Source organism: Rhizoctonia solani, chromosome 12 (assembly GCF_016906535.1).
Source record: "Rhizoctonia solani chromosome 12, complete sequence".
NCBI lineage: Eukaryota > Fungi > Basidiomycota > Agaricomycetes > Cantharellales > Ceratobasidiaceae > Rhizoctonia > Rhizoctonia solani.
Window position 1 is genome coordinate 1,716,405 of NC_057381.1, and position 27,347 is coordinate 1,743,751.

General features: G+C 45.4%; 8 protein-coding genes across 8 annotated transcripts; 6 read left to right on the forward strand and 2 right to left on the reverse strand.

Moving 5' to 3' along the window:
- Positions 1–371: 371 nt before the first annotated feature.
- RhiXN_11784 (ketosamine-3-kinase) lies at positions 372–1,482 on the forward strand (the record flags this gene model as incomplete). The annotated part of the gene is made up of 5 exons (XM_043331599.1): positions 372–889; positions 948–1,017; positions 1,073–1,152; positions 1,206–1,359; positions 1,420–1,482. 5 exons carry the CDS (start codon positions 372–374, stop codon positions 1,480–1,482), a joined length of 885 nt encoding a protein of 294 aa, XP_043185109.1.
- Positions 1,483–1,611: 129 nt separating this feature from the next.
- On the reverse strand, positions 1,612–3,388 carry RhiXN_11785 (cytochrome P450 family protein; the record flags this gene model as incomplete). The annotated part of the gene is made up of 12 exons (XM_043331600.1): positions 1,612–1,656; positions 1,712–1,853; positions 1,909–2,016; positions 2,068–2,082; positions 2,153–2,219; positions 2,274–2,463; positions 2,516–2,529; positions 2,586–2,712; positions 2,768–2,910; positions 2,957–3,078; positions 3,127–3,312; positions 3,369–3,388. 12 exons carry the CDS (start codon positions 3,386–3,388, stop codon positions 1,612–1,614), a joined length of 1,179 nt encoding a protein of 392 aa, XP_043185110.1.
- Positions 3,389–7,633: 4,245 nt separating this feature from the next.
- On the forward strand, positions 7,634–8,500 carry RhiXN_11786 (Retrotransposon gag protein; the record flags this gene model as incomplete). Its single annotated transcript, XM_043331601.1, has 1 exon — positions 7,634–8,500. The coding sequence occupies one exon, from the start codon at positions 7,634–7,636 to the stop codon at positions 8,498–8,500; it is 867 nt and encodes a 288-aa protein (XP_043185111.1).
- Positions 8,501–11,553: 3,053 nt separating this feature from the next.
- Positions 11,554–12,040, forward strand: RhiXN_11787 (Transposon Tf2-1 polyprotein; the record flags this gene model as incomplete). The annotated part of the gene is made up of 2 exons (XM_043331602.1): positions 11,554–11,613; positions 11,666–12,040. The coding sequence occupies 2 exons, from the start codon at positions 11,554–11,556 to the stop codon at positions 12,038–12,040; spliced, it is 435 nt and encodes a 144-aa protein (XP_043185112.1).
- A 399-nt stretch (positions 12,041–12,439) lies between these two features.
- On the forward strand, positions 12,440–13,991 carry RhiXN_11788 (Transposon Tf2-1 polyprotein; the record flags this gene model as incomplete). The annotated part of the gene is made up of 2 exons (XM_043331603.1): positions 12,440–13,829; positions 13,891–13,991. The coding sequence occupies 2 exons, from the start codon at positions 12,440–12,442 to the stop codon at positions 13,989–13,991; spliced, it is 1,491 nt and encodes a 496-aa protein (XP_043185113.1).
- A 367-nt stretch (positions 13,992–14,358) lies between these two features.
- On the reverse strand, positions 14,359–14,679 carry RhiXN_11789 (uncharacterized protein; the record flags this gene model as incomplete). Its single annotated transcript, XM_043331604.1, has 1 exon — positions 14,359–14,679. One exon carries the CDS (start codon positions 14,677–14,679, stop codon positions 14,359–14,361), a length of 321 nt encoding a protein of 106 aa, XP_043185114.1.
- Positions 14,680–15,851: 1,172 nt separating this feature from the next.
- On the forward strand, positions 15,852–17,165 carry RhiXN_11790 (Transposon Tf2-7 polyprotein; the record flags this gene model as incomplete). The annotated part of the gene is made up of 1 exon (XM_043331605.1): positions 15,852–17,165. The coding sequence occupies one exon, from the start codon at positions 15,852–15,854 to the stop codon at positions 17,163–17,165; it is 1,314 nt and encodes a 437-aa protein (XP_043185115.1).
- A 451-nt stretch (positions 17,166–17,616) lies between these two features.
- Positions 17,617–27,112, forward strand: RhiXN_11791 (Retrotransposable element Tf2 protein; the record flags this gene model as incomplete). Its single annotated transcript, XM_043331606.1, has 4 exons — positions 17,617–18,957; positions 20,298–21,595; positions 21,670–25,025; positions 25,596–27,112. 4 exons carry the CDS (start codon positions 17,617–17,619, stop codon positions 27,110–27,112), a joined length of 7,512 nt encoding a protein of 2,503 aa, XP_043185116.1.
- Between the last annotated feature and the right edge of the window lie 235 nt (positions 27,113–27,347).

The window sequence follows — 27,347 nt, forward strand, 5'->3', positions numbered from 1 at the left end:
GGCAATAGGGTAGGATCGGCGGTCAAGTTACAGCCAATTCACCCTTCTATAAACATCTATCATAGCCAACAACGCTGGTGAGATTTCAGAGTACATTTATACTGACCCAAGAAGCGAACTTGATCACCACATTTTGAAAATGGGGTAGTGCCTACGGCCTCTGCTACGGAGGCAAGTGTGCGTATGCCCAGTCATCTCTAAGTATAATTATAGCCAGGAGAGCGTACTACACCAGACCGTGACGTCTTCTCAATGGGTTTGAAATGGTCGGAACGGGTCACGTGAAACGATGCACAGTAGCGAGGTGATAATCGTCACATTCACATGAACCCATCCGCAGCATCCAACTCCCCACTTGATCCTCACTCGTCATGTCTTCCACTTTTTTAATCGAGAAACTCAAGATTTCATTTCCTGGAGAGACTTTCATAGCTAGGGGTGGCCCAAGGATATCATCATCCAATGATCAAACCTACTATGGCAAATCCGGTACTCCAAGCGAGGTAGAACAATACCGCGCAGAAATACGAAGCCTGCAGCTTATGTCAGCTGCTGCGCCGGGCTTATGCCCAAGTGTGGTTTCTGCTTCACACGAAGGGAGACCCTACCTAATTAGTGACTACCTTGAATTGTCCAGTCTGGCTTCTTCTGCCGGTGCTTCCACTATTCTTGCTCGTAGATTAGCGTCCGAGCTCCATGGAGCTAAATCTAACAATGGCAAGTTTGGCTTCGAATGCCCCACATTTTGCGGTGCAACAAAAATCGACAACGGGTGGTATAGCACCTGGGCAGACGCATACAATGCAATGATTGGCGGACTGCTAGATAAATTAGAAAAGCAAGAATCTTACAAAAAACTATGTAGAACTGGGCGGGAGGTTCAACAAAGGTATCTTGGGAATATTCTGTAGTGATTCTGAAAGTTGAACTACGTTTTTTCTATATAGGGTAATTCCTCACTATCTGGGTGATCGCCTAAAAGGGGTAGAGCCAGTGCTTTGTCACGGAGATCTATGGGTAAGTTCGCAGAGGTGGTTATGTCGAATGGATACTCTTAATTATTGTACTGTAGAGCGGCAATGTGGGAGTAGACTCTGAAGGGAATCCAGCGATATTCGATCCGTCAAGCTACTATGGACACAATGAATCAGAGTAAGTCTACGCTATACATATGTTAATTTTGTTTGTGTCTCACCACTCTCTAGCCTTGCGATTGGGAGAATGTTTGGTGGCTTTTCAGCTGTATTCTATGAGCAATACCATTTAATCCGGCCAAAGTCTGAGCCGTTGGAAGAATACGATCAACGAGTCAAACTATATCAGCTTTTCCACTACTTGAATCATACTGTGCTATTTGGCGTAAGTGATGTAAATGAGCATCCGAGTCGGCACTAATAGGCGGACCAACGTCTTTCTTAGAGCGGATATGCCAATCAGGCAATGAATCTGGCAACTCAACTGCTCAAATCCCTCCCATTGTAAACAGTTTGTATTATGCAAATAGTATGGTAATTTAAGAATGAAACAAGACCAGTAATATTTAAGTGGCATGAAAAGGCTAGCATCCTCATATGGGCAGTTCAATTCTGGAATAAAAGAATCCGCCTTGCTTCACAGCGTAGTTCCATAGTGCACTGAAAGGGCAAAGGGAACCTTCTGCGGGTCAGGACAAATAATCGTTTAAAAGGTTGGAACAGCTCGAATACCTCACAAGAGAATTTCCGGTTAGCTTTGTCTCCGGCATGATGTTGTTTTCTTGACTATCTTTGGCGGGTCTGATGTTCAAAATAGACAGCGTTGTAGCAACGGCCAAAAATAAGAACGCATCGGCAAACTCCTGGCCCGGACAGATGCTACAAACATTTAGGTATAAGCGAAACTGAGAGTTAAAGTAAGATTGATACAAACCGTCTTCCAAAACCAAACGTGGGAGGGTCTGGTGTCGTTGGGATTTTGAACCGGTCTGGGTCGAATTTCTCAGGGTTGGGGTATGTCTCGGGATTGGAACACATTGCCCTACGATGTTAACTTGTATTGGCCCACACGTGCGCTACATGTTATACGCACCAGATGTTTCCCATTCTGCGGTAGATTAATAGGGGTTCAATAAAGTTAGAGCTGGTATGGAATCGAAAAGAGATTGCACTCTTACACAACGGCCTCTTTGGGAATGAAATATCCCCTGTACACATCATCTTTGGCGCACACATGCGGAACTCCTATTCACGAGTAATCACAATCTATCAATTAAGATTTGTGCTCAAACAATATACCTAACGGTCCTACTGGTCGCCAGCGAAATACCTCCTTGACAACACGACCTATGTAAGGTAAATCATCTTGATCTTGCATTTCGGGAAGGCGTTGATTGCCAACAACAGTATCCAATTCTTGCTGAGCCTTTACTTGTATATCCGGATTGTGTATCATGGCAAGGATAAAAATCAAGATAGTCGAAGTTGTCTGGTATATTTGAATATTCCGGAGGAAGTTCTATATCATCGCCAACACCTACCGTCTCTATTGCACCTTCACGTGGTATTTTAGCAACACATGGAGTTTAAATCTTGAATAATGGACTATACCTGCATATAGCGATCCTATTGCCCATTTGATTCCATCCTCTTCCTCCTTTTGGTCTGTTACGGATCCATTGTTTGCCAGCCTGGCTAAAAGGGAGCCAAGAGCGGAAGGCAGAGCCGTGCCATTAACCTTGCATCATTCATTAGTAAGTTCAAAGCAACACGTCCTTATCACCAGTGAGTACCATTTGTTGTTTGGTCCACCCAAAAGGTATATTTATCAAGCTTTCACGAGCTTTGCTCCAAGCTATTGCCTGTCGCTTCCAACTGGCGCCAGGGAACCATGAAGGGACGTACTGGAGCCATGGGAATATATTTACAAGGAAGTCTGGAGGCTAGGTCAACTAATGAAATTAATAAAGAGTGACACACACCAGGGGGCATTGATGCATCACTAAAACCTTGCATACCCGCTCTGGCTATGCCAATCATGGGATCTCCTGCTTCAGTGGCCTTGTACCCATACGCAGATTGTAGAATAACAGCGCCTACCGCACTAGACTGCACGGTTAACCTGTTCACAACATGGCAATTCATAACCTACTGTGCAATCTTGGACTGCAATCCACAAGTATCAGAAATCCGTAGAACTAGCAACCAGGTGTGTTTAACAATGGCCGGCCACATTATTTTGAGCGCCTTCTTCTGGAGTACTTCATGCATCACTTTACGCTGTCCTTTCCATTGGTTGCCATAGTTTAATAAACCAGATGCTTTCCCCCAGTTAGTTCTGCAATTCAACCAGACATGACAATTTTGCCTGTCTTATTTGCAGCCCCAACTTACAGTCTTGGACTAGCCAGCATAGGAATTTGGAAACAATTTGAATAGTATAGAGCTTGTTTGACAAGAAGTTCATTGACGTCTTCCACTATATTCAATACAACAATTGGCTGTCCCAGTAGTTTCACGGATACTATGCTGCCTGGATGACAGCAGTACATGCATTGTCAATAATAAACATCAAATGAAGAGGCGCGCCATCACATGCTACCAAGCTTGTCACCCCATGCTTTATAAGCCACCTCCTTGTACTCAGTTGGCATATGTTGTATATGTCCAATGATTGGATTGCCTTGGGGACTTGGTGGGAGAGGTGGGTTTTGTTTTCTGTATTGCCACTTGTACGCAAGTGCTGAAACTGTGCAAACAATCACCAATGTTACTGCTGCTGGAATGACCGCCATAGTTTGTCCTGCAAGCTTGAGCAAGTTACTGGGAGGGGGGGGAGCTGTCGTAGACACACTCGATACCAGGGAATTTATTCCCATTTTCTCAATTTTAAACGAAGACAATTGGACAACATTTTCAATCACGTGACTTTGGCGCTTACATCATATGCTAAGCGCCAAGCCACGTCCCCATCCGCGCTTACCTCAGCACGCGTAGCCACCTCCACCTGATGACATCACTATGACACGTATGCATGAGTAAGGCTGACTGCGGATTGGGGTTCTTATTTGATACAGTATTGCACATAGTTGTATTTGTAATTAGGTAGCTCTGTAATATATAAGGAGGCCAACCAACCACGGTAACACCCAGGTTGATTACCTCTTGTTGCATCCCCCAACTGTACAAGGGCCTTACTGTTATGTATCACACAATTTTGCATTCACAGCTCACCATCCACAATAATCTGTATATATCTGACTTTCTGATTTAATGGCCATTTGACTCCTATTTTCCATTATTTCTGTCATTACTCTATGTAACGCTCATATTGACTGTATGTGTTACATATCGTTCAATAGAGCTCCTTCCGCTCGTTCTAACGCTGCCTGTCACGTGCTCATACAATAAGATCTCATGGAGATATTAGCTTCACAAGATTCTATCTATGTGGCTCAAGTACCTTACTAATCATTATATTTGTATCTTTACATCTAGCTCATCACATGACTAGCTCTAACTTGGGAAATGAACCTTATTCCTAGCTTAGTTGAGTCATACCTCTCATGAGATTACTAAGGTTCTCCTTATCTAGTAATTTCTAGTGGCACTGCAAATCCTGCTTATGAGTCATTCTGCTTGCCACCAGAATGACTCACACTAATGACTCACTCTAAGTGCTCATTGGCTGCCAAGCATTTCTTGATAGACTGAGTCATGTATTTAGATGTTTCTATTTTTTAACTAATTGCAGTTCAACCCAAGAGCAGTCACATTCCATCCTAGTCATATCTGTGCCTTCCCACCCACCAATCAAAGTCTTAGGAAGCACAGTCCTAAGCAAGTCATATTCATACTCTGACTAGGTGAATGACTCAGTAACCTTGCCACTCTAGGGTATAAAAGGGGACTCTTGCATACCCTTGGAGGGCACCACCTTACTTTACTCCACCTCACTGTTACTGTTGACTGTCACTCTTGGGTTTGGGCTTGCCCCCCTCAATTGTGTGATATTTTGTGCCTCAAGATTTCAAATAACTTAAACTTGTATAAGTGGATCTCCCAAGTACCCATAGTGTGGAAAGGTTGTAGACCTGATACAGAGTTCTTAGGTTAAGTGAACAGAAGGCAATCATCCTTAAAGAAGGATATATACTAAGTAACCAGTTAGTTCCTGCAACTAGGAGTGAAACTTACATAACTATCTCTGCCAAAGGGAACCTGAGCCAGTACTCTTGCTCTTACAGAAATACTTACTAAGACACTTTACACTGAGAAAAGATATATCTGTAGTTGATTGTATTCAAGATAGCTAGACCCAGAGAACCCTAAAGAAGCTACTTCTTTACTTAGCTTGGAAATTGGGAAATCTTCCAACACAGACTCTGCTCAGCACCAGAGTCTCAACCTCTTTTCCCCCAATTTACAACACTTACAGCCCAGCAACCCACTTAGTCACGCCTGTCACTGTTGCCTTAAGCAACTTACTCAACGTAGTTACATAGCTCGCCACTGCCATTAGGGCCTTGGTCATTGTACTTACTTAGTTTGTCGTCGTAGGGTACCTCATCACCGCCTTAAGCGGATTACTGTCTTAGTTACACGGCCACAAGCGCCCGCACCCTCAACGTCCTTACAGACGTCTAGGACAGGAGCTGAATATAGTGGACAATATATCAAGCAGGAGCTTGCTGGAGTGTAGGGGAGTGCTATCTAGGGTGATTGCTTTGTATTGCAATTGGACAACCCTGTATATCCATATTGATTGAAATGCTTATTATTCAGCTGCACAAAACACCACCTTGGGCTTCCCACATATGTCATAGAAAGTGACGGGCCCCTTGACCCAGGCCAATGAATATCAGTGAGAGCCAAGTAGCCAAACGGTACTATTTTATATACTGGTGCATAATTAATAGGGAAAGATCTGAGGGTAAAGCACTGTAGCTACTGGAGGCTGGAGCTCAATGGTCTGGGTTTCTTCTATAAGAAAGTTCTAGCTACCCAGGGGTGTTATGTTTACAAAATTGGCTCAGAGTTTGGCGCTTATTTTAGCCTATTTGCATGACTTCTTGCTTGGTTGCCAATTGAATATTGTCCTTCCCGCATAAGTACTCCATTAAAACAATAATACACTGCAAACTGGAACCTTAGTACAAACGTGATAAAAGCGTACAGTATGGATGGCCTTTAGATCCATTGTTGGCATCCCAAGCTTTCAACGTTAGGATAAAAGTGCTTGCTTCCCATTGGAGCGCAGTCTAATAGAGCATTGGAAAGGAAGTGGGAACCTTTTGCTAGTTAGTACACAAATTTGAACAAATACTTTAAGAATTAATTACCTAACAAGTGAATTTCCATTCAGTTTTGTGTCAGGAATAATATTGTTTCCTTGTTCATCCTTTGCAGGTTTGATGTCAAAGACAGACAACATTGTGGCAATAGCCAGGAACAAGGATGCATTAGCAAATTGCTGACCCAGGCAGATTCTACTAGGAATTGAGTGTTGGCATCAATTTAGATAGGGATTATGCTTGCTGTCTCCCAAAACCAAAGGCTGGAGGGTCGGGAGTGGCAGGGTCCATAAAACGGTCTGGATTGAATCTTTCAGGTTGAGAATATATCTCAGAATTGGAGCAAATTGCCCTATATGCACGCATTGTCACATAATCAGATCCATCTACCAATACCTGTCATGCCCTAGAGGCGTGACCACCTTAGAATCCACTAAGTCGAAGAAATAGTGAATATATGCGCTATTTTCATGAAGATTTATGGATATATGCATCTTTATGTTATTTAGGCGCTGAGCGCTTATTATGTAATCCCATCACATGACCTTTAGTCATGTGATCTTGTTTTCTTATCTCTGGTCATGTGACCTTATCTTTGTTATGATGTTTGTACATGTAATTACTCTTCCCCTTCTCTGTGAATATATAAGGAGGGTTCTGAGAGCCTTAAGCCTCAGAACTCAACCTCTTATCCCTTCCACCACTACCTACCCTAAGACATACAATTAAGAGTATTGCCTGAGAGCATACCAGTCCCTGTCAAAGGTCTTTAGCCCTGCTATCTTTATAGCATAGTGCACTTAACTGTATTAGGTCTTGTCCTACCCTTTCCTGGCAATTGCCCTTGAGCATTGTTAGGCCCTACTTGCTGATAAGTCCTATATTAGGCAATAGCTAGTTAGGTTTACCTCTTGGTAGTTGTTGGCTCTGACATTAGGTTGAGTTCTTCATCACCAACCCTTGTGGACAACTAGGGTGTTAGTACTGGCACAACCCATCAAGAACCAGTGATCCAGCATAGCCAGATAATAGTCAAAACTGGTGATTGTTGCACTAGGGGGTTATTGTTACACGGCTAGCATTGCAAACGTCCACCCAAAAGTCTGCCACAACTTCTTCTGCGTCACAGACAGTCAAAGACCTGCTTGTGCAAAACCTGCCTCTGTATCACGCCCATCCAAGGCTTGTTGATCAGTTGTAAGGAGCATTCAACGCTAGGTATTGAGACAGTGATTAGCGCAAAGAATAAACTGTGAGCTTAGTGGGGCCAATCATCTAGCCTCCCCTTATTCCTAAACTAGTAGTGAAGTTGCCTTATTTAGCAAGGACGCTACTTAGTATCTATCATATCCCTCCTTCTCCACCATGTCTACCCAACCTTCCACCTATGTGCATGCCAACCCCAATGCGCTGTCAGTCCCCACCAATATCCAGGAGATACCTGCGTGGGCCCAGGAGATCAAAAACCTCCTCCTGGCTATGAACCAAAATCTATCCTTGGTCATAGGACAAGCGGCTGCCCACCATACAGACATTGGCACCACTCAGGCTACCCTCAACAACCATGATAGTAGCATCACCAACCTTGACGCCCTCATTGTTAAACTAGGGGCTGATATTGCCAAAATTGGCACCGCTGCTGCTTCTGGTTCCTCCCTTGCCTTGGCTACCAAGGCTCCTAAACTTGCAACACCAGACAAATTTGATGGGTCAGACAAAAATAAGGCAATCTCCTTCAGAGTTGCTGTTTCTCATTATCTCAGGATCTCATATCCTGGCTCAACGGTGGATGAGCAAATCGCCTTTATTATCTCCTGCCTGGATGGCAAGGCCCATGAGTGGCTTGAGCCCTACCTGGAAGAGGATGTTGTTAAAGGGAACCCTGTTTCTTGGCTCCACAATTTGGATGCCTTCTGGCTGCAATTCAATGCACGCTGGAATGTCCAAAATAGGACTGAGAACTTCTGCGCCAAGCTGCGCACCCTCAAACAAACCAAGGGAGTCCAAGATTATTACAAGGACTTCCAGACCTATTCTCAAGGTCTTGGTTACAACGACCCCTCTCTCAGGGATATGTTCTATGATGGCTTATCCCACAAAATTAAGGAAACTCTCATGGTTCAAGATTATGACCATGCAGATGCCTCTGTAACTCTTGCAACTCTTGCAGAGAAGGCCCTTAAAGTGGATCAATGCCTAGAGCAGTTTGCAGCCCAGCACAAGGTGTCATGACCCATGCCTTTGCTGGCATGTCTCCTGACCAAGCCACCTACTAATAGGATATTCCACAGTCTTTAGAAGGCCGCATATACTCACATATATGCAGTCAGAACTGTCATTACTCTAAGGGCTCATGACTTAGAGACTGACAGTCCACCAGGGTCACATGACCTCCCCCCCTCCAGTCCTTTATCAAATACTATACTAAACTACTACGGATTTGAGGTGGGGGGGGGGATGACATAATCTCTTCTATAATAATATATTATTCAGACCTTGCCCGCAGGCTCCATTAACATTGGCCCGCGGCTAGGGGGGCGGGGGGAGTGCAACGTCCCCCAGCAATATATATTATTCATATATCACTGTACATCACATATACTATATATCTTTGACAGTGGATATATATGGTAATAACCTTTCCAGATATGGGTTATGACATTGAAAACAAGCTGCTTACCTATACCCAGTATATATATATATATGTGTATATGTATTGCCTATAGGGGATGTGGGGATGACTAATGCCCCTACATCAATGATGCATCATATATATGAAGAATGAAGGTCAACCCCTTGGTACTTGGATTACCTTAAATGGTAACTCTCCTGCCAAAACAGGAAATACCTAGGTCAAGAAGGTATTGACTGAGGAGTTACCAAATAAGGAAGTCCACCTTCCCTTTTGGGAAGATGACAAATCAACCATGACAAATCCAATCATGCTCAGTCATCACAGATTATGTAATTGATGATTATGTAATTGATGCTGACAAAGATGGATTAGTCATGAATTTGATTTGACACAGCCACATCACATGACCAAATATGCCATTTCAAATAATGTCCCATTTGTCATGGTAATGCCACTGTCATGTGATTGTGGCTGTGCGGGTGACCGGCTATCCTGGGCCGGATTGGGGAATAGGATTACCATAAAAGGAAATTTGGATGAGTCATATTGGAGTGTGGCTGTGCACACCATGTGGATGACTCATCCTTCTAGAAGGTTCTGGAGCTTCTTTTCTTCCAACTCCTTCCAAATATAGTATCTCCTCCACCGGAACTTCTTTTCACCGGTTCTTTTACTGCTTTCTGATTGGCTAATCAAAGAAGACCCTGATGCTTCTTTGACTCATACTGCTTCTTGAGGCTGTGCTGCAATTTGAAATATGTATATAGACCCAAGTGAAGCCCAGGTATATAAAGGGGTGGGGACAGCTGCTTAAAAAACCAGCTTGTTTTTCCCCCCTGTCTTTGAACCCAAAAACTTAGATAGGTCCAGGAAGGCATGCTCCCTTAATGTGTGAACTTGTGACCATTTATTGGTAATCACATGACCATTGTGTGTAAACATGAGTAAACATTTGATATCATGAACTCTCTCTATCATGATGTCAGAACATTAAGGTCTCCTTCAGGCAATGGAATGCTTTTGGTCCAGCTTCCATTCCCTTATCCTTGCTTAATCAACCATATATCTAACTAGTAATCATACCTTTCCCAAGTCAGCATAGGTCAAGATCATACTACTTACTCAGAAGGGACTGAGTCTACAACATTGAGTACTACTTCTTACTCTTTCTGAGGGGGTTTAGGGTCCCCCCTCTATCTAGGTCATAGGAATAATAAGGTTCTTGGAGAGGGGAGAGCTTGGTTCAATTCCAGCTAACCTTACCTATTGACATATCTACTTATACTCAATGATCAACAACTTTTCCATTATAAGGAAGAAGTCTTTCTTACCTATCAGTCAACTCTTGCTTCAAGACTACTTGAGAGGATTGATCTTCACCTCTAGCACACAGACATATGGTTAAGCACCCTTTCCATCAGTTTGATCAGTACTTCCTTGGACCATGGTAGGGAGGGTAGAGTGTGTGGTCTGCTAAAAGGCTGGATCATCCCCAGCTAGCTTTACCTCTCCTATTTCATGGTCTTTCATCTGCTTTGGGTCAGTAAGGCTCTTGGTCTAGCTCTATAAGTCTGGTTCAATTCCAGCTAGCCTTACTTGGACCCTGGGAGGGAAGAAGACAGTCTCTAAATGGCTGCAAATATTGGTACTTCCTTAGATCATGGTGGGGATGGTAGAGTGTGTGGTCTGCTAAAAGGCTGGATCATCCCCAGCTAGCTTTACCTCTCCTACTTCATGATCTTTTATCTGCTTCAGGATCAGTAAGGCTCTTGGTCTAGCTCTATAAGTCTGGTTCAATTCCAGCTAGCCTTACTTGAACCCTGGGAGGGAAGAAGGCAGTGATGAATGACTGCAAATATTGAACAAACAGCATTTGATTGAAAATTGGTCAAGTCATTTTCAATAAGTGCAATTTCAGGTCCCCTAAAACTTGCACTAAAAGGGGGATAGAGTAGAGAGAAGAAAGTAGGGTTACAGGGTGGTAACTACTCCAAGGTCAAGAGGAGAGTTACAACCATGTCACTACTTTCAACTAAAGGCTATGGAGGATGGACTATCAAGATGAACCATGTGTAGTTGGCCAATGACTGTTGGCCAATTACTGTCAAAAATGGGAAATTTTTTTTCTGTCCATTCAGTGCTGGTATCCTGTTAGAGGTAGCTTTCCTCTTATTTTGCACAGATCTAGGTCCCCTAGACTTGTGCTTAAAAGGGGGGCAATGTCATGACCCATGCCTTTGCTGGCATGTCTCCTGACCAAGCCACCTACTAATAGGATATTCCACAGTCTTTAGAAGGCCGCATATACTCACATATATGCAGTCAGAACTGTCATTACTCTAAGGGCTCATGACTTAGAGACTGACAGTCCACCAGGGTCACATGACCTCCCCCCCTCCAGTCCTTTATCAAATACTATACTAAACTACTACGGATTTGAGGTGGGGGGGGGGATGACATAATCTCTTCTATAATAATATATTATTCAGACCTTGCCCGCAGGCTCCATTAACATTGGCCCGTGGCTAGGGGGGCGGGGGGAGTGCAACGTCCCCCAGCAATATATATTCATATATCACTGTACATCACATATACTATATATATCTTTGACAGTGGATATATATGGTAATAACCTTTCCAGATATGGGTTATGACACAAGGGTCCCTCTTCCTCTTCAAACCAATCTGGAAGCAAATCCAGCACTTCTACGTCAGCAGCAGCCCAGGGAGCGCCCAGGGATAAACTGTCTGTTGGGGAACAGGTGTATGCAATTGTGGATGGAAAGGCTAAGAAGGGGGTTCTACAAAAGGTTGGCCAAAATGCCAAGGGAATAGCAGTTCCAATTGTCAAATGGAATGATGGCACCACCATGGATGTTACCTTTAAATCTCTTAAAAAGGATAACCACCCTGCCACTGCCACCTCTTCCACTGCTCCCAAGACTTCCTCCTCCTCCTTGCGCAACTCTGGTCCCTCACCAATGGACTTAGACTCTGCCTCATCTAAAGGCAAAAAACCAATTATATGCGCAACATGTGGAGGTAGGGGACACTATGCCAACCAATGCCCCTCCAAATCCTACTCTGGCCATGAGGCCCATATCTCTGAGGATGAGTTGGAAAATGGGGACCTCTGAACACTAATGGGAACAGTGTATCAGAGGGAAATAATGGACATTTAGATAGCTTGGAAATCTTTTCTGTAAATAATATATCTCCTTTAAATATATTTTCAAGCATCTTGCGTTCAACAAGTTCCCAACCCTAAGGTTACCAAGAAAATGAAGCCCTTCTTTGGATGGGCTATGATTGATTCAGGTGCATCATCTTGCTTTATACACAAGGACTTGATCAAACAATATGGTATACCTACTACAAAAAAGTCTGTACCACATTGCCTTAAAGTGATTGATGGAAGAGACATTAGTTCTGGTTTGGTAGATTCAGAATGTATATTTACTTTAGAATTAGGTAGTCATAAAGAGGTTCTGAAATGTAACATAGCTGATATAGGTAAACATAGCATAGTCCTTGGAATGTCCTGGCTCAAGTTACACAACCCTACTATAGACTGGCCTAATAAGCGTATTACTTTTAATTCTCAATATTGTAACAACACTTGTCTTTCTGTTTCTAATTCTATCCTGGGAAATGTCGGTGGGACTTCTAACCACCTTGAAGGCATACCAGAAGACTTAGGAGGTGTTGAGGTAATTGAACCTCTTGAAGGCATCCCTAGGGAAACTGGAGGTACTGTGGATTCTCCACTTGAAAGTATCCCAGTAGAACTGCGCAATTTTGCGGAGGTATTTTCTGAGGACATGAAGGTGACGGAACTGCCGCCGCACCGTCCTTTTGATTTAGGGATTGATTTAATCGATCCTGATAAACCTGTTAAGGCTATGGTATACCCCTTGAAGGCATCTGATGATGAGGAACTTAGAAAACTCCTTAAAGAACAATTGGACAAAGGATTGATTTGCCCATCCAAGTCCAAATATGGTTCCCCAGTTCACTTTGTCAACAAGAAAAATGGGAAAAGGCGTATGGTTGTGGATTATAGATCCCTAAATGCAAATACAGTCAAGAATGCGTACCCTCTACCTCTAATACAGTCTCTCATTGAGAAACTAAGGGGCGCAAAATACTTTTCCACCATTGACCTGAAATCTGGATATAACTTGGTCCGGATAAAGGAAGGTGATGAATGGAAGACTGCGTTTAAAACCAAATATGGCCTGTTTGAATACCTAGTCATGCCCTTTGGGTTATGCAACGCTCCTGCTGCATTTCAGCACTTCATGAATGAGATATTTAGGGACATATTGGACGTCTATGTAGTAGTATATCTAGACAACATCCTAATATTCTCAGAAAGCAGGGAATTACACACAAAACATCTCCAAGAGGTACTGAAAAGGCTGCAAGACAATGCATGCTACTGTAACCTGGAGAAGTGTAATTTCTATGCATCTGAAGTAGATTACCTTGGTGTCATTGCCAATGGTGAAGGAGTGAAAGCAGATCCCAAGAAAATCACTCAAGCGGTTGATTGGGCAACACCGCGCTCTGTCAAAGGGGTTCAAGAGTTTTTGGGCTTTATAAATTTCTATAGACGCTTCATACATAACTTCTCAAAATTGGCACAACCCTTATACCAACTACTCCAAAAGAATATACCTTGGGAGTGGGGTGAACGCCAAGAAGTGTCTTTTAAAGCTCTTGAACAGGCTCTCATTGAATCCCCTGTCTTAATCCAACCCAATCCATACAAGGAGTTTTTCCTTGAGTGTGACGCCTCTGATTTTGCAACGGGCGCTGTCCTTAATCAAAAGGGCAGTGATGATAAATTACACCCGGTTGCATTCCTATCAAAATCCCTAGCACCTGCTGAAAGAAACTATGATATCTTTGTCCTAGACGTCTGTAAGGACGTCGAGGAGGCGGGCGCTTGCGGCCGGGTAAGACTAAGTAAAAACCGCTTAAGGCGGTGGGCAAGCTACCTACAACGACAACCAACTATACTACGGTGACCAAGCCTGTAAGGGCAATGGTGAGCTAGCTAAGTACAACAAGGAAGTTGCTTAAGGCAACCTAAAACTAAGTAACTAAGTGTTTACTGGACCTAAGGTAATCAACCTGGGTGTTACCATGGTTGGTTGGCCTTCTTATATATTACAAGGGTGAACTAATTACAAATACAATATATGCAATACTATAACCAATAAGAACCCCAATCCGCAGTCGGCCTTACTCATGCATATGTGTCACTGACGTGTCATAGTGATGTCATCAGGTGGAGGTGGTTACGTATGCTGAGGTAAGCGCGGATGGGGACGTGGCTTGGCGCTTAGCGTATGATATAAGCGCCAAAGTCACGTGATTGAAAATGTTGTCTGTTTGCCTTTGTTTAAATTTGAGAAAATGGGAATAAATTCCCTGGTATCGACTGTGTCTACGACACTGCCCCCCCTCTAAGGGCCTTGGCAGCGCCGAGGGCCTTCTTTTTCATTTCTTTTTCAAATTTTTCTAGGATTTTTTCGGCGTTTTTGAGGTTCTCCCTTGGTTCCCAGGTATTCTCTTCTGATCCATAGCCTTTCCATTTTACCCTGAAAAACCACTTCCCGTTCCTTTCTTCCATGTCTGTGATCCCTTCAACCTTGTATTCTTCTTCTCCATCCACAGTGACAGGTGGTGGCTGGTTCTCAAAGTTGCGCTTTTTGTCCCTTTTGACCTTTGACAGAAGACCCACGTAGAAAACGTTGTGGATTCTCATTGTGGGCGGAAGTTCTAGGCGGTATGCTCTGTTGGAGATTTTCTTGGTTACTTTGAAGGGGCCTAGGCGTTGTTTGTGTCATGACCCAAGAGGCATGAACACAGATACCCTAATATTCTATTATCTTTTTATCTAAATTTTACGAATTATATGGACCAAGGGATGTTCCCAACATGACCACAGGCCATGAAGGACTCCCCTGGCAGAGCAATCAACATGGAATGTGAATGGTCCCTTTGTTTAGCCTGTTAGCTTTGTCCTCTGGTTACTTAGTTACCATATGTCCTTAGTTGCATTGTTCTATTGTTCTCTTAGTTACCCATACCTTTGTAGTATGTCTTCCATTGTTCTCCTTTGTACTTTACAGTTCCCTTGTTCTGTATGATGTATATAATGAAGGGAGAGTTCTGGCATTCAGACCAGAACTTGACCTCCTGTCAATCTACTGACTACCCTCCCCACTCTCCTGCTCTATTCTAAGGGGTCTTGTGCCATATTTGGCAAGTAATCTCTCTATCTAAAGTGTTGGTTGCAGTCTTCTGCTTATCCCCAAAGCCAGCACTGCCTCTTTAGGCATTTATCCCATTCTTCATTAGTCAGACTCTGACATTAGGTCAAGTTCTTGGCTCTGTGCAGTGCTCTTGTTAGTGCTAGCATATAATACTCTACTGGGTGACGCATTTGCCCCAGTATTGCTTAACTAGGACTATTGGTGGGCCAGCTTAGTGGGCACTATAGTCTTAGGGGATTGAGACCATCTGTGGTACCAGTACCTGGGGAATAGCTGAAGGTCATAGGGGTGTAATAATCAAAGACCCTGAGGGACTAAGCAGTACCTGGATTACTATAGGGCTATAGACTAGGAATCACCAACCTGACAGGTGGATACATTCACCTACTGCCTTGCAAACTTAGTCAGCAAAACACCCGCTTGCAGAACACCCACTTCTATATCACGCTTGTCCATAGCTGTTGATTAGTTGCAGGGGCTGTCCAAGGCTAGGTGTGGAGCAAAGTTTTAGCGCCTAGAGCAGGAATTTTTAGTATAGTTTTTTGAACATTTTTAGGATAGTTTTTAGTAGTATAGCACTTTCAGTAGTATAGAACTCCTGTAACCTTTCTACTCTTTTCTACCTTTTATTTCTTCTTCTTTTTATTTTTCCACTTTCATCATGAGCAGCCAAAATCTCTTTGTTACTGTGGATCCTGATTCTGTTTCCATTGCACCTTCATTACCTGCAGAGGTGTCTCAGACCCTCACAGCCTTGAAAACCTTAATCATGGCTGTTAATCATAATTTGCAGGTAGCAATTGGTCAGATCCACAATAACACTGCTGATCTTGCTACTGCCAACAACTCTCTTCAAAACCATGATGGTGGCATCACCCAGATGGAAGGGCAAGTCAAAGCCCTGGAGAATATTATCTCTGCTCTGGCTGGTGCCCCTCAAGGTTCTGGTTCAGGCTCAGGCTCTGGGTCCAGGAGGCCCAAGCTTAACCTACCAGAGAAGTTTGATGGTAGTAACAAAGACAAAGCAGTTTCATTTAGGGTGGCTGTCTCTCACTATCTGAGGGTTTCATATCCCCAAGCCTCAGTTGAGGAACAGATAGCTTTTATTATCTCTTGCCTGGAGGGTAAAGCTCATGAGTGGCTTGAACCCTACTTAGAAGAGGATGTGGTCAATAATCACCCAGTGGCTTGGCTCCACAGTATCAATGGGTTCTGGTTGCAGTTCAATGCAAGGTGGAATGTCCAGAACAAGACTGAGAACTATAGGGCTAAATTCAAGACCCTAAAGCAAACCAAGTCTGTTCAAGATTACTACAAGGACTTCCAAACCTACTCCCAGAACCTAGGGTATAATGACATATCCCTAAGGGACTTTTTCTATGATGGCCTGTCTCTCAAAATCAAGGAGATGCTTATGGCTCAGGACTATGACCATAATGCCAGCAATGTTTCCTTAGAGAACCTTGCTGATAAAGCTCTGAAGATTGACCAGCGCCTAGAACAGTTCCAGGCACAACACAAGGGCCAGACCAACTCCTCTGGTTCCAAAAGTGGCACTACATTGTCAACAGGAGCCTTGGGCAATGTGACCAGGGATAAACTCACTGTTGGGGATAAAGTGTACATGATTGGACCAGATGGAAAAGCAAGGAAAGGCACCATTTCAAAAATTGGCAAAAATGCAAAGGGCATGTCTATTCCTACTGTGAAGTGGAATGATGGCACTGTGGTTGAGAGTAGCTTCAAAAGTCTCAAAAAGGACTCACATCCTGTAGACCCCTCTCCAGTCCAGCCAAAATCTTCCAACTCTGGACCAAGCCCTATGGATCTTGACTCTGCAGGAAAGGGCAAAAAACCTATTGTATGCTCTACCTGTGGAGGAAAGGGACACTATGCTAGCCAATGTCCTTCTAATACATACTCTGGCTATGAAGCCCATCTATCTGAGAATGAGTCGGAAAATGGGGACCTCTGAACATGAAAAGGCACCATGTCTCAGAGGGAATTAAAAACTTGGACAATTTGGAGATCTTTTCTGTAAATAACATCTCTCCACTCAATATTTACTACTCTGCATTTCCAAGTATTAGTGCCCCCAACAAGAAAAGCACCACCCAGATGAAACCATTCTATGGGTGGGCTATGATTGACTCAGGAGCTTCATCCTGTTTCATCCATAAAATCTTATTGACCAATATCATATACCCTTGGTCAGGAAGTCAATTCCTAGGTCATTAAAGGTCATTGATGGTCGTGATATCAGCTCTGGTTTGGTTGAGTTTGAATGTACTTTTGAATTTTTTATAGGTAGCTATAAAGAGGTTTTGAAATGTAATGTAGCAGACATAGGTAGACACTCAATTGTTTTAGGAATGTCTTGGCTCAAGTTACACAACCCAACTATAGAATGGACTACCAAGCGTGTAATGTTTAACTCTGTATACTGTAGTACAACTTGTTTTTCTTCTTCTCATATTATCCTGGGAAACACTGGTGGGACTGCCAACCACCTTGAAAGTGTACCAGAAGACCTAGGAGGTGCTGAGGCTCCTTATGAGGCTCTTGAAAGTATCCCTAGGGATCCTGGAGGTGCTGTGGATTATTCACTTGAAGGCATCCCAGAGGAACTCTGTGACTATGCAGAGGTATTTTCTGAGGACAAGGTGACAGAGTTGCCTCCTCATTGCTCCTATGACTTGGAGATAGTCCTCCAAGATCAAACCAAACAGGTTAAAGGACCTGTCTATCCCCTTAGACCTTCTGATGATGAGGAACTCAAGAGGATCTTAAAGGAACAGCTGGACCAAGGCCTTATCAGGCCCTCAAAATCCCATTACAGCTCTCCTGTGATCTTTGTTCCCAAAAAGAATGGCAAAAGGAGGATGTGCATTGACTACCGTGCACTGAATGCCAACACAGTCAAGAACTCTTACCCCCTTCCTTTGATTTCCAATCTCATTGAGAAGTTAAGGGGTGCAAAGTGCTTTACTGCTCTAGACCTTAAATCTGGATATAACCTTGTCAGAATTAAGGAAGGAGATGAATGGAAAACAGCATTCAAGACTAAATATGGCCTTTTTGAATACCTGGTTATGCCCTTTGGGCTGTGCAATGCCCCAGCTACCTTCCAGCATTTCATGAATGATATCCTGAGGGACATCTTAGATGTCTATGTGATAGTGTACTTGGATGATATCCTTATTTTCTCCAAATCCAGAGAAGAACATGTTACCCATGTCAGGGAAGTTCTCAAAAGGCTACAGAAGCACAAGTTGTACTGTCAGCTTGAGAAATGCAGGTTCTTCCAGGATCAAGTACACTACTTGGGAATCATAGCCAATGGGGAAGGGGTATGTGCAGACCCTGAAAAAATCTCCAAAGCTGTTGATTGGGCAACACCCCAGACAGTTAAAGGGGTTCAAGAGTTCTTAGGTTTTGTCAACTTCTACAGGCGGTTCATTATGAACTTCTCCAAGCTTGCATATCCACTCTATCAACTGTTGCGCAAGGAGAACCCTTGGAAGTGGGGTGCTGAACAGCAGGAGTCTTTTGACAACCTAAAAAGAGCTCTGATTGAATCCCCTGTCCTCATTCAGCCTGATGTTTCAAAAGAGTTCTTCCTTGAGTGTGATGCATCAGATTATGCAACTGGTGCAATCCTTAGCCAAAAAGGTGGAGATGACAAACTCCATCCTGTGGCCTTCCTTTCAAAGAGCCTATCACCTGCAGAATGCAACTATGACATCTATGACAAAGAGTTGCTTGCAGTGATTAGAGCATTGAAGGAATGGAGACACCTTTTGGAAGGCTCTGAAATCCCTGTCAAAGTCCTCACAGATCACAAAAACCTGGAATATTTCCAAACAAAGAGGGAACTTAACAGGCGTCAGGCTAGATGGATGGGATTTTTGGCAGACTATAACTACAGAATTGTTTACAGGCCTGGCTCCCAAAACAAAAAAGCTGATATCCTTTCCAGGAGAGAAGACCTGAAAGGGGATGTTGTAGACACAATCGATACCAGGGAATTTATTCCCAATTTCTCGAATTTAAACGAAGGCAATCAGAGAACATTTTCAGTCACGTGACATCGGCGCTTACATCATACGCTAAGCGCCGAGCCACGTCCCCATTCACGCTTACTAAGCACACGTAGCCACCTCCACTTGATGACATCACTATGACACGTCAGTGACACGTATGCATGAGTAAAGCCAACTGTGGAGCGGGGTTCTTATTTGATACAGTATTTGATATAATGTATTTGTAATTAGCTAGCTTGTAGAATATATAAAGAGGCACACCGACCATGGTAACACCCAGGTCGATTACCTCTTGTCGCATCTTCACTTGTACGAGGCCTTACAGCCAGATCACTAAGTAGTATTACCACGCCTTAAAGCGTCAACTCCACTGTATATACGTAGTTTGCCATCGCCCATACGGCCTTGGTCATTGTAGATTAGTAGTTAGATGTCGTAGGGTAGACCTTGCCGCCTTACGCGGTATTTACTGTACTTCCACACGGCCACAAGCGCCCGCGCCCTCGACGTCCATTCAGACGTCTAGGACACTAGGTAATCAACCTTAAGTTGGTTGCAAACCGTGCCCACCAGCACACCCACTCAGTCCAACAACAAGAAGGCCCCTAGTACTAGCACGAGGGAAATCAGGTGATCGGGATCGCCTTTCGCTGTCAATAATCAAACCAGCGTTGTCCCCACCTAGTACCAAATTGCTATAAGGCTAACGGGTTCTAATCGTCCGCATACCACCGGTCGCCGCACCATTCGTTAGCGACCCTAGACAGCCAATCCACCCGCTTGCAGAAGCACTGCCCCGCATCACGCCCGTCCACGGCAGTTGATCAGGGTAAGAACTGTCCAACGCTAGGCCGGTTGAGGCAAGGGTTTAGCGTACACATACAATAAAGCGCTCATAAGTCCTGATATAGGCACACTAGTACCCCATACCTTCCACCATTACCTCCCGCACTCCCCCTTGTTCTTCCTCCCGGGCATCCACCCACGCTGGCCGGTCCTACCCCACACATCCTATGGCAACCCGCTCCCGGCCACCCTCTTGAGCCCGCTCCCCTATCGATCAGGGAGAGCTGGGACCCTTCCTTCCGCCAGCCTCCCCTGAGCTCGGCGAAGTATCTCTCGAGCGGGTCATCCGCCTCCTCTGGGGACTCCAATCCCAGGTTGACCGCATCGAGCGGACCCTCTCGGAGCAAGCCAAAGTTAGCCGAGAGGTTCGGACCAATGTCGAGAACATCTCACAAGCGGTCGATACTGTCAAGGATGGGCTTGCCCAACTCCAGCAATCCCGGGGCCCCCACACCCCAGAAGAACGAAAACCCCCCGCGGTCAAGGAAACTCCCAGGGCCGCGCCCAAAGTCAAGCCTTTTGGCAAGACTCAACCATCCCTCGGGGCTCCAGCCCCCATCTTCTCCACAGGGGCCCCTAGGCGCGACCCCCTCACCCTGTTTAACCCCTATCCCTCCTCTTCCTTCCCTTCTGGACCGGCTCCAGCCCAAGGACCTCCACCAGCGCCTGTCATTACCCCGGCGCAGCCTCCAGCCCCCTCCACTGTAAAGGTGGACCACCCAGATGCCTTCAAAGGCAAGATAGGCTCGGAGGCCAAGCAATGGCTAACCCGCATGTTGGCCTGGGTTTGCCTCAACCAGAGGCAGTTCCCCTTGGACTTGGAGGTCCTCAGCTTCCTTCTCATGAATATGGAGGAAGCAGCAGGGGCCTGGGCCCATCCCCACTTGGACCAATTGGGGTCCCATCGCGCACTCATCCAGACCGTGGATGAGTTCAAAATCGAATTCCTGGCCGCCTTTGGCGACCCTGATGCAACCCGTGCAGCGGAGCGGAAGATCACTTCCCTAACACAGACCGGCACTTGTGCCAAATATATTACTAAGTTCCGCACGCTGCAAATGGAGCTCGATTGGAACAATGCCGCACTACGCGGCCAATTTGCGCAGGGACTTCACTGGGAGGTCCGAAGACAGATTGCCACAAGGGAGAGGCAACCCCGTACCCTGAGGGAGCTGCAAGATGCTGCCCTCATCATTGACAACGCCCTCCGCGAGGAAAGAGCCAGCCACCCGCAACAGGGTAATAAGTCTGCCAAATCCTCTACCACCCCCAACCGGGGGGCGAGTACCGGCCAACAGGCCACCAAAACCGGCCCCCTCTCTTCCAACCCCAACTACGTCTCGGAAGAAGAACGCAACCGCCGCCGCGCAGAAGGCCTCTGTGTGAAATGCGGAAGGGCCGGCCACAAGTTTGCCAAGTGTAGAACCGGCTGGAAGGCTACCCCAAAGGAGGACAAAGGGAAAGCCAAGGAAACCGCCAAGATTGGCAAAGACTCTGGATCCCAATTGGGAAAAGAGTAAGGGTACCTGCTGCCGCGCGCAAGGACCCCAAGGATTCTGGTTGTTCTGAGATTTGTAATATATCAAATAGTACCAATAGACACGCCCCACTTTTTACAATTCCAATCCAACCAGAAAAGATAGCGGAAACATTAGAAGTCCTGATTGACTCAGGCGCCACATCCTCCTTCCTCCATCCACGCACCGCCGAGGCATTACGTCTCCCCCTAATAGACCTCCCTTCACCCCGTACCGTTACTATGCTCAATGGGTCAAGCCCCCAGGCAGGAAAAATCTGGAAAAAGGCAGTACTTACCTTTACATATGATGGCAAGAAGATGACGGAAACCTTCCTCATCTGTAATACCGGCAGTCATGCTGCCATCCTAGGTTTAAAATGGTTAGACGCCCACAACCCAGAAATAGATTGGAACGCGCGCACACTTTCCTTTCCACACACTCCGCCAGAACACGTGGCCATTGCCAAGGAGGAAGAAGCTGACCAAAACCCTCTAGAAGGAGTACCCTCCAAGTACCACCAATACGCCAAGGTATTTGGAGAAGAAGAATTCAACAAGCTTCCTCCTCACAGGCATTACGATATAGGAATTGAACTCACGGAAGAGGGTCCCCTTAATTTGCCTCTGTATAGTATGACCAACGCCAAATCCGCTACACTCAAGGATTGGCTCAGGGACGAGCTCAAATCTGGAAAGATCCGTCCCAGCAAATCATCTATCAGTTCCCCCGTCATGTTTGTCCCTAAGAAAGATGGTTCCCGCCGCCTGGTTGTCGACTACCGCCGCCTTAACAACTGGACCAAGAAAAACGTCTATCCACTACCCCGTCCAGATGATCTTATGGCCCAGCTCCGTGGTGCCAAGGTTTTCACTAAATTAGACTTGAGATGGGGTTACAACAACGTCCGAGTTAAGGAAGGGGATGAATGGAAAACTGCATTCCGCACCAAGTATGGCCTATACGAATCCCTAGTTATGACCTTTGGTCTCACCAACGCCCCCGCCGCATTTCAACACTTCATGAACAAGCTGTTCAAAGATTTATTGGACGTATGCGTCATCATATACCTCGATGACATCCTGATTTATTCCAAGGATGACGCTGCTCACACACAACACGTTCATGAGGTCCTAAAGCGGCTAATGGAGAATCAACTATTCTGCAAGGCGTCCAAATGCACCTTCCACGTCACCTCCGTGGAATACTTGGGAATCATTGTCTCGGATAAGGGTTTTAGCCTGGATAAGCTCAAGATCCAGGCGGTACAGGAATGGCCAACACCCACTAAGGTCAAGGAAGTTCAATCGTTCCTAGGATTTGCCAATTTCCTTCGTCGCTTTGTGGCCAACTTCAGCCACATGGCTAGGCCGCTACACAACCTAGTCAGGAAAGACACGCCTTGGAAATGGGACACAAAGGAGCAAGAAGCATTCCAAGGCCTAAAGAATGCCATCACCAACGCCCCCGTACTCTGCCACGCCGACCCTACCAAACCTTATTTCCTTGAGACAGACGCATCTGGCGCGGCCCTAGGATCCATACTCAGCCAACGCCAAGAGGACGGACGCCTACATCCGCTGGGATTCCTGTCAGAATCATTCAAGGGTGCTGAACAGAATTATGACACCCACGATAAGGAACTCCTGGCCATCATCCAATCATTTGAATACTGGCGCATATTCTTAGAAGGTACCTTGCACCCCATAACGGTTTTCACTGATCATTGGAACCTGGAGTACTGGAAGGAATCTAGAACCTTCAACCGCCGCCACGCACGATGGCACCTCCTCCTTGCCGGTTACAATTTCCAGATAGTCTATTGCCCAGGGAAACAGTCAGGAAAACCAGATGCCCTCTCACGCCGCTTGGATCATGCCGATGTCCCTCCTGCCGATCAAACAATGCTTCCAGACCCTGTATTCGCCAACGTTGCCCTAGTCACACCAGAAAAGGAATTACAACAACAGATTGAGTTGTCCCTGGATCAGGACGAGTCGCTAGAAGAAATCCTCCAATTCTTACAGAACGAGTCCAAGGCACCGCCATCCATCAAACGCGCATTCAAGGATTACAAGATGGAGGCGGGGTTACTTTTCTATCAAGGACGAATTGTAGTCCCCGACGTTGGAACACTAAGGACAGATCTGCTCCGCATTTTCCATGACAGCCCCCTGGCAGGACACCCGGGAAGACAGCGCACTCTGGAATTGGTGTCAAGAAGTTACTACTGGCCGGGTATCCGCAGTGACACGTATTGGCACGTAGACTCATGCGAAACGTGTCAACGGATCAGGAAACCCAGATACGCGTCTATTCCACCCCAGCCTCTGGAACTACCGTCTAGACCCTGGCAACATGTTTCCTACAATATGATTGTGGACTTACCAAAGGACGGGAATCACAACTCGATCCTGGTCATCATTGATAGCTTCACTAAGTACGGGATATTTGTCAAATGCTCCAAGAAACTAAAAGCCCCGGAACTAGCAGAATTATTCTTGGAACATGTATGGAAACGACACGGCATGCCTGAAAAAACGGTCTCGGATAGAGGGAGGGTATTCAACAACAAATTCTTGAAGGCGCTGTACAAACGCCTGGGAATTGACCCCCACTACTCCTTGGCGTATCATCCCCAGAGCGATGGCCAAACTGAACGGGTCAACCCGTCCATCGAACATTTCCTAAGGGCATACTCTGGCATCAACCAACGGGACTGGACAAAATGGCTGCCCATGGCGGAGTTTGCATACAACAACGCCGTACATAGTAGCACGGGCAAAACCCCTTTCAAGGCCCTGTATGGCTGGGAACCTACCCTAACCCCATCAAACGTACCAACAGACGTCCCGGAAGCAGACGACCTGGCCCAAACAATGGAGGCACAATGGAGGGAGGTGGAATCAGCACTCCGACAGTCCAAACAACAAATGACAGCCGGAGAAGATGGGAGCCCAACGGAGTTTGAAATTGGAGAAGAAGCTTGGCTGGATGCCAAGAACGTTAACCTTAAAACACTAAGTCCCAAACTAACGGAACAACGTCTGGGACCCTTCAAGGTTATCAAAAAAATCTCCGACCGGGCTTATTGTCTAGAGCTTCCCCCAACCATGAGGATCCACAACGTCTTCTATGTGGGACTCCTATCTAAGGTCAAAAGGGATAAAAAACGTAACTTTGAAAATCGTCCCCCACCAGTCACCGTGGACGGAGAAGAGGAATACCAGGTCAAGGGAATCACTGATGCCGAAGAAAGGAACGGAAAATGGTTCTTCCAAGTCAAATGGAAGGGATACGGGTCCAAAGAAAACACGTGGGAACCCCAAGAAAACCTAAAAAACGCCAAAAAAATTTTAGAAAAATACGAAAAAGACATGAAAAAGAAGGCCCTTGGCGCTGCCAAGGCCCTTAGAGGGGGGCAGTGTCGTAGACACAATCGATACCAGGGAATTTATTCCCAATTTCTCGAATTTAAACAAAGGCAATCGGAGAACATTTTCAGTCACGTGACATCGGCGCTTACATCATACGCTAAGCGCCGAGCCACGTCCCCATTCACGCTTACTAAGCACACGTAGCCACCTCCACTTGATGACATCACTATGACACGTCAGTGACACGTATGCATGAGTAAAGCCAACTGTGGAGCGGGGTTCTTATTTGATACAGTATTTGATATAATGTATTTGTAATTAGCTAGCTTGTAGAATATATAAAGAGGCACACCAACCATGGTAACACCCAGGTCGATTACCTCTTGTCGCATCTTCACTTGTACAAGGCCTTACAGCCAGATCACTAAGTAGTATTACCACGCCTTAAAGCGTCGACTCCACTGTGTATACGTAGTTTGCCATTGCCCATACGGCCTTGGTCATCGTAGATTAGTAGTTAGACGTTGTAGGGTAGACCTCGCCGCCTTACGCGGTATTTACTGTACTTCCACACGGCCACAAGCGCCCGCGCCCTCAACGTCCATTCAGACGTCTAGGACAGGGGAGGCTAAAGGGGGGGGTGAAGCCCCTGCACTTATTGCACCAGAGCTTTTTATCTCTTCAATTCTCACAGACAGTGACCTCAATGACCTTATCAGAGATGCACTGCCTGATGACAAAACTGTTGCCAAAATCCTGAAGTCCTTGGAGGAAAACATTCCTGTTAAAGGCTGGTCTCTGGATAATGGGTTGCTCTACTACCACCAGTGCATTTATGTACCCAATGAGCCAGAAATCAGGCGCCTTGTTCTTGAAAGCAGGCATGATAATCCTTCCACAGGCCATCCAGGACAGTGGAGAACCATGGAGTTGCTGTCTCGCCATTATTATTGGTCTGGGATGAAGCAATCTGTGGCCAAATACATTCAGGCATGTGATTCATGCATCAGAAGTAAACATTCCAACCAGGCCAAGATGGGGCTACTCCAACCTATTGATCTACCCAGAAAGCCTTGGGAGGAAATTACATATGACCTGATTGTTGGCCTTCCTATTTCAGAGGGATATGATGCAATACTCACAGTGGTGGATAGACTATCCAAGATGGTCCATTTCATTCCTACCACCTCTAAAGCCACTGCTGTTGATGTTGCAAATCTCTTTGTGAACTTCATATGGAAACTCCATGGGCTGCCCAGAAAAACCATCTCAGATTGTGGGCCTCAATTCAATGCCAAATTCCTGTGCCAAGTATACAAGCGTTTGGGGATAGAACCACACTTCTCAACAGCCTACAGACCCCAAGTGGATGGGCAAAGTGAGAGGTTAAACCAGTTTGTTGAAATCTTCCTAAGGCACTATCTTAGCCATAGGCAAGATGACTGGGTTGCTCTCCTTCCCTTGGCAGAATTTGCATATAACAATGGGGTTCATGCTGGGTCCAAACACTCTCCTTTTTACCTCTGTTATGGGTACAATCCAGATTTCACTGTTGGGGATATTACTGTTACCCAAGTCCCTCAAGCAGATGAACTGGCTGAGTTCTTGAAGAAAAACCTGGAGGAAGCCAAAGCTGCATTAACCATGGCCCAGAACAAGCAAGCCTTCTACTACAATAATAAGCACAAGGCAGCAATCAAGCTTGAACCTGGTGATAGGGTCTTCTTAGACAGCAGCAATATCAAAACTTCAAGGCCTTCCCACAAACTTGAACACAAGAGGTTGGGACCATACAAAGTCTTGGAGAAGATTGGCAAAGAGAGCTACAAATTGGAACTTCCAAAATCTATGAAGATCCATCCAGTATTCCACATAGCTCTACTCCACAAGGAACCCTTTGATGAATTCCAGCGCAAACCCAAACCTTTGCCTCCTGTAATTACCCAAACAGGAGAAGAAGAATATGTGGTGGAGAAGATTTTGGATTCCAGGAAGCAAGGAAGGAACCTGTGGTACTATGTCAAGTGGAAAGGGTATGGACCAGAAGAGAACACCTGGGAACCCAAAAGTCACTTGGCCAATGCACCAAAACAGGTTGCCAAATTCCACCAGCTCCACTCAGATGCACCTGGGCCTTGAAGGGGGGGAAGTGTCATGACCCAAGAGGCATGAACACAGATACCCTAATATTCTATTATCTTTTTATCTAAATTTTACGAATTATATGGACCAAGGGATGTTCCCAACATGACCACAGGCCATGAAGGACTCCCCTGGCAGAGCAATCAACATGGAATGTGAATGGTCCCTTTGTTTAGCCTGTTAGCTTTGTCCTCTGGTTACTTAGTTACCATATGTCCTTAGTTGCATTGTT